General features: G+C 39.7%; 1 protein-coding gene across 9 annotated transcripts in view; it reads right to left on the bottom strand.

Annotated features, from left to right (window-relative positions):
• Positions 1 to 1,138: 1,138 nt before the first annotated feature.
• BCL11B (BCL11 transcription factor B) overlaps positions 1,139 to 9,308 on the bottom strand; it is an 81,489-nt gene continuing 73,319 nt past the window's right edge. For 7 of the 9 annotated variants that reach the window (XM_083166626.1, XM_083166631.1, XM_083166633.1 and 4 more), the window contains exon 3: positions 1,139 to 7,591. In XM_083166626.1, the coding sequence (XP_083022752.1) occupies positions 5,595 to 7,591 (1,997 nt within the window). In that variant the 3' untranslated portion in view covers positions 1,139 to 5,594. The remainder of the gene's footprint in view (positions 7,592 to 9,308) is intronic. The other 2 variants (XM_083166627.1, XM_083166628.1) reach the window with 2 other exon arrangements.

Raw genomic sequence — 9,308 nt, 5'->3', positions numbered from 1 at the left:
ATCAGAATGCCAGGATGAATCCCTTAGTCTCCAACTTTAATTGTTCTTGTTAACAACGCTCTGCAACGTAAGTATATGTCTTGGCCTGGAAATCATTTACAGTAGACGCTTATTAAAATAACATGAAAAACAGTCAAAGAAATTACTCAGATATTAGGGTAAATGTAATAGGGGGCGAGAAGCTGGGGGTCCGGGATTATTTGGTCAGAGAATGGCTGTATTTTTATAGCGGCAATCATCTGCAAGAAAAACAAGGTTGGTTTTAACTTGTAAATGAGTGCCGGTTTAAAAATAGCCTTTTATGATATTAGGAAGCCCTGATTGTAATGGAATCTCATCACATTGTCACCGCCCCCTTTCTATTGGCCCACGAATTGGGGGAAAAATAGCCTTGAGGGGGCGTGGCTGTAATACCATGCTTGCTTTTTTTCTCTTCTGTCGGGGGGGGGGGGGGGTGGGTGTCTGGGTACTCAGACCCCCCCCCCCCTCCTCCGTGCATTGTATTTGCTGTTTATACATTGTAAAGAGGGAGGTGCAACAGTTAATTACTAAAACAATGGATCCATCCTTTGTTTATCTTAAATAAGAATCTCTCATCGTTAATTTTTTTTTTTATTTTAAGAGTCGTGTTCTTTATAAAACACAATATTAATATTTACGTTGAATGTGCAGTTAAGAATAGAGCATACCCTGCACTAATATGTCATTTGTATTTGGTAGCAGACCATAGTTGATTAGAAGTCAGTTCTACAGGGATCAGGGAAAGACACCCTCACTGAATGTATGAGAAGCTGAATGTGATATTCCTTCATTCTAAACAGTATGCAGTTTAATTCCCTGAGCGAAGATTAAACAGCATATATTCACACAAAATAAGTGACAATGACGCCAAACTCTACCCAATTAGCAGTTACAAATTAACTTTTTTTCATCCTCGATTGCAGAAACATTTGCCGGAAAGCGTGACCCTTTATTTTTCAGCAGTCAGGCAAGCAGCACTTTACAGCATATTTTCTTTTCACACACAGCGGTAAATGTTATTTATTTATTTTTTTTTATTGACAATGAACCTTTTAAAAAAAAAAAAAACCACACATTCATATCCTAGCGACAAAACAAACCAGAAAGAACCGTCAGATTATCAAGTTTAATTTCCAATTTATTTTTCCTTTTTTATAACTTGAAAACTGGAACAAGCTTTGTTTTAAACGAGCGTACAAATGAAATGGCAGACACATGCTGAACTCAACAATGAGACAGTACGGTAAAGAAAGACCATATTCTTGTACAGATAGATTCAAGAAACAATAAATATTTCACCTAGCCATGTCGGGAAGACGTCTAGCCGTCCCAACATTTTATCCATAAAAAAAAAAAAGTGCTCGTTTTTCAAACAGAGCGCAAATACCAAGCAATAATAAATAGTTTCAAACTTGTAGTAAAAGACAAAACTTTCAAAAAACAACAAAAGCTCATACAATAATAGAAAAAGGTAATAAAAATATTTTGCCTTGCCGTACAAATGCAAACAACTTAATTGACATTTAATTTTGCTTTGCAGTTCTGAAATACAAAGAGCACCAATATGACGAGGCTGCCTGCAATACACAAAATGGCGGACTGTTATTTACTGTGGGCTGGGATGAAATGCTGATGACCGTTATAAAAGGAGAAACATCAGACAAAGGGAAAGAGTTATGGCACAGGAGCTTGCAGATTGTGCTTGTGTATTGATATGGGGGGGAAGGGGGCATGAAAGGTGTGGGGGGCATTTATTTATCATCCCAAAACTTTATAATTGTGCTTGTTGTATGGATTTGACCTAAAGAAACACTCTTTATTGAGGTGTACAGTAAGATGCACACACTGGCCATAAAGAGGCATTTGCATTTGCTGGTGAAGTTTATACATTATATAGAACGTTACTTAAAAACTTAATAAATTAACTATCTAGCAGACTAAGATCATCCATTAGGCAACGTAGGCTCCTGCCTAGGGCCAGTGGGACTGAGGGGCCTGCATGGCTGTAACCATTTTCTACCTGGGTTTTTTTGGGGGGACAAAAAGGAGGCAAAGGGCCCAAGCTAGTATTTTGTCCAGTACCCCACGGGGGTCTTCTTAAGACTCTACTATTTGTAGGATGATTTTTTTTAAATGATCTGCCTCTGCCAGGAGGCCATTTTGAATCTAAACAGCATTAGACTTCAATTTAGTGTTCCCAGAATTACGGTACAATGGGAAAGGAGCAGAATTTCATCTCAGCCCATCAAACATTCAGGAGTTGTATGGAATGTACAAAAGAAGTGATGAGCAAAGCAGACATTTATGGGCTGGCAAGACCGGGGGTTCATATTAGGTCCTGTTCTGACAGGGGATGGCCGTGCCTGGACCATAAAACATATTAATACGATTGATTCTGCATTATCATTTAACCAGTTCGTGTTACTTAAGTACAACATGTAGGGAAAAAGGATAAGGTGGAAGGTTTGAGAATAACACTCTATAAGAGGCTTTCCTGGAATCTTTACAGGTATGTGGAATGTTCCTGTCTCTATACAAAAACTTTGATATTATTTTACATGGGTATTAAGTACCAATCAGTTAATACCTGCTGCGGCCTTGATACAAGGTCCAGGCACCTAAAGAGTTTGTTACATCCCTGTAGGAACAGTACTTATTTTGTAGGCTGATCATGAAAAAAAATGTACAACTAAAATTACCGGTGAACAGAATATTTAAGCCGTTTCGTTTTAATTATCCAGAAGTTGAGAAACAACTTCCTTTATTATTTTATGTACAGTAAGGACTTAAATTACAAATTTCTTTTTTTTTCTCTCCCTTTTGTTTTTTTTGATATTTTATCCTGCCAAATTAAAAAAATATATTATGGCAGTCTGTTTATTTTTTTATTTTATTTTTTTCAAATTCACTAACAAAAAGGTACATTTAATCCTTTTAAAAGGACAAGCGTACAGTTAAAAAATTACAAGCTCCGGTAAAAATACAGCAAGTGCCTACATCATGTGAACCAATCAATATCAATAACCATTCCAGAAGAGGGAAGGGGTGGGAGGGAGAGGGAAGAAAATTAAGCACAGTTCATAAACGTAATTTTTTTTTCTGCAAAGCAATAACAATATTAAGCACTTTTTTTCTACTCACTTTTTCTACATGGTGTAGCAATCACCTTTTAATCCCCAAATACAAGTTTCTATACAGTTTGAAATAAAAAAAAATTAACACCCAAGGCAGGAAAATAAGTACTAAAACTCAGACTTTACAATTACAGTGACAAGAACAATGTTATAGACCCACCATTTAAGTTTTTTTTACTGCAACATTTTTCAAGGATTTTTTTTTCTGGTTTTGTAAAATGCCCAGGCATTCTCCATCATTACAAATACTGGTCCACTTTTACAGTAATCAAGAATTTTTAATATATATAATATATACTAAAACCCCGTCACCAAAAAATAAAATAAAAAAAATAAAAAATAAAATAAACAATATACATATGTCCATTATGGCATTTTATAACCTATTAAGCAAACTTTGAAAAAGAAATGATCGTCCAAACACACATACACACAGTTATTTATTTTCTTTTTTTTTTTTTTACCCTTGTACGTATTGAATACTGTAAACGTATTTTAAGACAGAGTGCACTAAATTTAACGTTGAAATAATAATAATAAAAAAAATAGCCGTTGTTCCTGAATTGTTTTTTCCCCATTCAACGATAACTGGTAAGTTGTGTCATTTCATTTTCAATTCAGCAGTAAATAATTTTCATTCCGTTTTCTAAGCAGCGTTGTCCTGAAAAGAAACAAGGCTGACAATAAATCAGCTAAAGGTTCAAACTTGTGCTGAGTAAACATCTTCTTTAGATTGGGTCTTATGGCATTATTGAGTCCACTATCGTCAACCAGAATTTTTTTTGTTTTTATAAGTAAAATGTGGCTTTTGTTTTGTTTTTGTAAAAGAAATGTACTTTTCTTGTATTACTATTTTTTTTAAAGTCCTTTTTTTTTGTTTCACAAAAATTGTTTTGCATTTTGTCTCAAGAGACTCACATAGGAAGATCAGTTTTCAAGGCACTCACAAAAAAATCGAATGGCAGTAGACAAACCGTCCAATAAATTATATATATATATCTTTTTATAGTGCCAGCATTGTGAATGCCATGCTTAGCAACACTGGCACTGAATCTCAGGTGTTCCCTTATAGAGTTTCAACCCGCCATCGGGTTGCGTAGGAGAATAGGCTGTAATTTCTTGTTCAGAAGCCATGGAAAACAGAAACTCAAGTTTTAAAGTGCGGTCAACAAAATTAAAATGGGTAACCTTTTGATCTCTGCTGTCCTCCTGGTGCACGCAAAGAAAAAAGAAAAGAAAACAAAAATGGAAGAAGGATCTTAAAAGCAGGTGTCATTATTGGAACTTTCATTATTTAGAAATAAATAACATTTTCAATTCATAGTCCACAATATATGCAATCAGCAACCAACGACAATGACATTATAGATTGAATGGCAGAGATGACCCTTCAGCCTTTCAGCACTGAGAGAACTGCAAAACACTGCAGATGTATTCAGTGTTTAAAGGGTTAACAGTGCTTTCTTTGTTAATTTTTTTTTTTATAAAAAAAAATTATAATAAATTAGCCATTTGCACGCTGGAGTGACCTGTGACACAAATGCTCTTTGAGCCAGGTGTTTCAGGACACTTAAGCAGCAAAAATATTAAGAATATACTAATAGCAGATTGCATTTAAGCTGATCTCCTGCTAAATATGGATGTTTTTGAATGGAAAAAAAAAAGTAAAAAAATGTTGTTGTTTTTTAAATTTAATGTTACTTCCCTTACTTTTTTATGTACACGCTCAAGATTCTCAAGTATATAGGTGCTCAAATTTTAGCTTGCATTTTAACTGTTGCTCACGAGACCCTACTATGCAATATAATTAAGTGCTAAGATTTTAAAGATTGTAATCCGCTGTGTAAATTATCTCTGACCCCATCTATTAAGAAATGGCAAGATAAATGGGAAACCAGTAACAACTGAAATAAAATAGCTGATGGCTTCTTTGCAAGAAATTACATAGGTTTAGCTTAAAATCCAGAAATGTAGCAGCCCAAAATGATAATTTAAGATACATATTCTCCACTACTAGGACAAAAGGGGCTACTAACGGGATGGGTGGGGTAGTTGCTGGTCCCTGCAGCACAAGTGGGATTTTAACAAGGATGCGCAAAAAAAAAAAAAAAACAATAATAATAATAAAAAATAATAGAAAAGAAATATAAACAGCTAAAAAAAAAAAAAAAAGTACCTGCACATGCCAAAATGACAAATAAAACCCAAATAAATACAGAAATTATTGCACAGTTAAAAGGCTCCACAATTTTTTACTGCCTTATTCCACCCTCAGGTTTAAAAGAACTGCAGACACAGGTTATATTTTTTAAGTGCCACGTTGCGACACCTAACATGTTTACGCTAAGTTATGCTTAAGAAGGCAGGTTAGGTCAGCTTTTCTCAGTTGGCAATAGTTAAATCTGTACAAATTAAATTGATTTAACCCATATAGGGGCCTTAGCTTCTTTCTGCCTGCTCAATTTTCACGTCATTTGTCAGCAAGTGTTCTCCGTGCCACTTTTTCATGTGTTTTTCCAGGGTGCTGTAAACACTGAAGGGCATCTGGCAAATGTCACAGCGGTACACCTCCTTACCTATCTGGCCATGTGTTTTCATGTGGCGCGTCAGCTTGCTGCTTTGTGCGCATGCGTAGTTGCAGAGCTCGCATTTGTAAGGCCGCTCCCCAGTGTGGCTCCGACGGTGGACCGTGAGGTTGCTGCAGTTCTTAAATACTTTGCCACAGAACTCGCAGGTATCACTTCTTCTCCCTTCCTTTGAGCTGGGTCGGCCAGGGCCTGGTCCGCTGATGTGAGGTGTACTGCCCCCGCTGGCTGTCCCGCTCCGCCCTGAGAGACCCCCGTCCAGCATGTCACCTGGTGGAGTGGAGAAACGCAGGCTTCCGTTTTCTGAAGAGTGTTCAGAAGACGTTGCAAAAGGGGATTGTCGGGAGTCTGTGAATCCTAGGAATGGATCCTTCATGAAGTGCCGTGATGCTGCATATCCAACCAGCCACTGTGAGTAAACGTTTTCTGAAGGGATTATTGTCGTTGGTGGTAAGTCTAAGTCCTTCTCAATTTTTATCCTTTTTGATGAGTTGTTGAGGCCAGAGCCGGAGATGGGCATTGGTTTTCGAGGAAACAGGCCTGGAAAGGGTTCACCTGAGCCAAAATTTCTTCCATTGACTGTTCCCTCTTCGTTTCGGATAATTTCTCTTTCAACCCCATCTTCGTCACCAGGAATTCTCCGACATAAGTCTCTTGGGTCAGAACGTTTCATGAAGTGACTTCTCTTCTGTTTGTCATTGAGCATATCATTGTACTGGTGCATGTTCCCCATGTTAACGGTCTCCATCACTTTACCAAGAACGAGGGACTTCTCGTCATGGATGGCCTTAGCGCCATTCTCTCGATTGCGGCTTATTTCTGAGTCCATACTGAAGCTAGACTCTGGTCTACTTTCATTCTCCAGTTCCTCCTCCTCCTCTTCTTCCTCCTCCTCTTCTTCCTCATTGTCATGGCCTAAGGAAGGGTCGCTTTCATTTCTAAAATCTGTCTCATTGGATTTCCCTCCTTCTCCCGTAAGCTCGCTAGTGCCCGGCTCCGGCGAGCTTGTGGCCGATAGTCCGTCATCAGACCTACCGGTCATCGAACCAGCTTTGTGCATATGCGTTTTCATATGGCGTTTCAACTTGCTTGCCTGCGAGCATGCGTGATCGCACAGTTGACATTTATATGGTTTCTCCCCCGTGTGACTGCGGCGGTGAACTATAAGATTGCTCTGAAACTTGAATGTCTTGCCGCAGAACTCGCAGGACTTGCTTTTAGCCTGGGTTTGTGGTGGAGTTGTACTGGTTGGGGGCATTGGGGGCAATGGTGGCGTACTCATAAAAGGGGATTTAGGGCTTGGCTGAAAGGGATTTAGCAGGCGATGCATAGGATTACCGCGGTTTGGAGAAACCGGAGGAGGAGTGGAATTATTTCCTGCCAGTTCTCTTAGCCTTCGGGAAAAATCCATTGCTGGAGATTCAATTGCCATTGGATTTAGACGCATTACTCTGTCAAAGGCACTGGGATGCTGGGCAACTAACCCCATTTCTTCGGCACTAAGGCGGTGCGGGTCCAGGTGATGGCGTGGGGGTGGGCTGAAGAGTGGTGGGGTGTTTGGCAGCCTAGCCTCGGCGAAGCCTGGATGTTCACGTAGAATGGGTCCAGTCATTCGTAAAAGGTTAAAGGGATTGTTGTCTCCGAGGAAGTTCATCAGGGGGGATGGTGCAACAGTCTCCGGACCCAGAGGCGGGGGGATAGTAATTCGGGGCGTAAGGGAACTGCTAGTAGGGCTGGTCTCCAGGTAGATGCGAAATCCATGTGTGTTTTGAGCATGCTGAAGCAGGAACCAGGCGCTGTTAAAAGGCTGCTTACATGTTGTGCAAATATAGCTTGAAGGCTCATCTTTACCTAGGAGAAAAGAGAAATATATTAAAATACTGCATTAAAGCCCCAGCAGGTATTCAGTGGTCAGCATTAGATTTTTAAATATACATTTAAGAATTAATTATGCCTTTAAACATCCCGCTATATTTTATTATGTCCCTCGGTTTCAAGTGAGCTTGTCAACAGGACCCTGTGGGCAGCCATATTGTTTGCAATAGCAATCTGTCAGGAGCCAATGACTCACACTCATGAATACAACTCATACCTGCCAAGTATTAATCAAGAGGTGCCTCCGTCATGTCAATGGTTCCTAGGAAACTGACAGCCCGCCCACAACTGTATGAAGGTGACTGATGCACTCTAATTGCTGCTTTTTGCATTGGAAACAAAGCTGTACCAAATTCGGCAACACCTGTAACCGTTATTACATCTGCAATAATCTGCATTCAGCAGGAGAACCCAGGAACGAATCTTTGCTAATACACCGCATTATTGGCTCGGCAGTGAAATAAATATGTGTGTAGCAAAAGAAACAATATCTAATCAATAAGTGCTTCAATATACTTCACCTTAACACATTTACATTGATTTTCTTTTTTTTTTTTTATATACTGCAGCTGAACAACTGAGGCACTGTAGCACCGCAGAGTGTGACATTAAGGCTTATCTGTTAATAAATGTCTACACTTATCACTAGATTTATTTTGGATCATTCAGAAGTACAAAAAATGTTGTGTTCGGAAAGGTTTATGACATGTAGAAGTTGTTTTTCGACCTATAAATAATTCAGTAATAAACGATCGGTGGTGTAAAAGCTAATTATTCATAGAAAACGTGGAATAATGTCGGAGAGTAAGAAAAACAATAATATTTTAAAAAAATTATGCCCCTTTCAGACCGCACTTTTTACCCGTTATTTTGCCGTTTTTTTACCGTTTTAAAGCGGTAATTTGTGCAGTCTGAAAGGTGCTGAGTGAATTTACCGGTTCTATTGAACTGGTATTTCTAAACGGTAATAAAGCAGGCAGGGCCGGTGCAAGGTCTCATGGCACCCTAGGCAAAACTTTTGCCAAACACCCCCCCCCCCCTCCCCCCCCCCGCCCTCGCAATTTCCCCCTGCAGGTGGCTGTGCCTGGACACCACAGGCATCCTCACCTGCTGGTTACACTCCAAATACAGTACATTAATAAATCCATCCACACTCTGCCTCCCTCATACATAGTACACTGCCTCCATACAGTACATACATAGCCTCCCTCGTAAGTACACTGCCTCATTCATACATACAGTACATAAATACATCCATCCACACTCTCCCACACTCATACATACAGTATTTCCATACATACACACATATTTTACAGTATATACATCAATACATACACTGACCACATACTTTTAATGCCTCTCTCATACTGTATGAGTGTATGTATTAGTCATACATGCATACATACACTGCATTAATCCATTTATACATATATCCCCCACCCCCACCCCCACACAGCAAGGGCGCATCGTGATACCTGTAACTTAGGTAGCCTACCACTGGCATAACATGATTCGAGGGAAGGGGGGGGGGGTAACTGCTCCCCGCTGCACACACCTCCCATCAGCCAGGTTGCCCGCTTCTTCTGCTGGTGGGGAAGCGCTGCTGCCGGCGACTCCATAGCGCTGTCAGCTGCTCCCCGCTGGATACTGCTCCCCGCTTCTGACATCTCCCGATGCCATCAGCCTGGTTGCC

This window comes from Crinia signifera, chromosome 12, assembly GCF_055691185.1.
Source record: "Crinia signifera chromosome 12, ASM5569118v1, whole genome shotgun sequence".
Classification (NCBI taxonomy): domain Eukaryota; kingdom Metazoa; phylum Chordata; class Amphibia; order Anura; family Myobatrachidae; genus Crinia; species Crinia signifera.
Note: the sequence above shows the minus strand (reverse complement) of the source record. Positions and strands in the feature narration are given on the sequence as shown.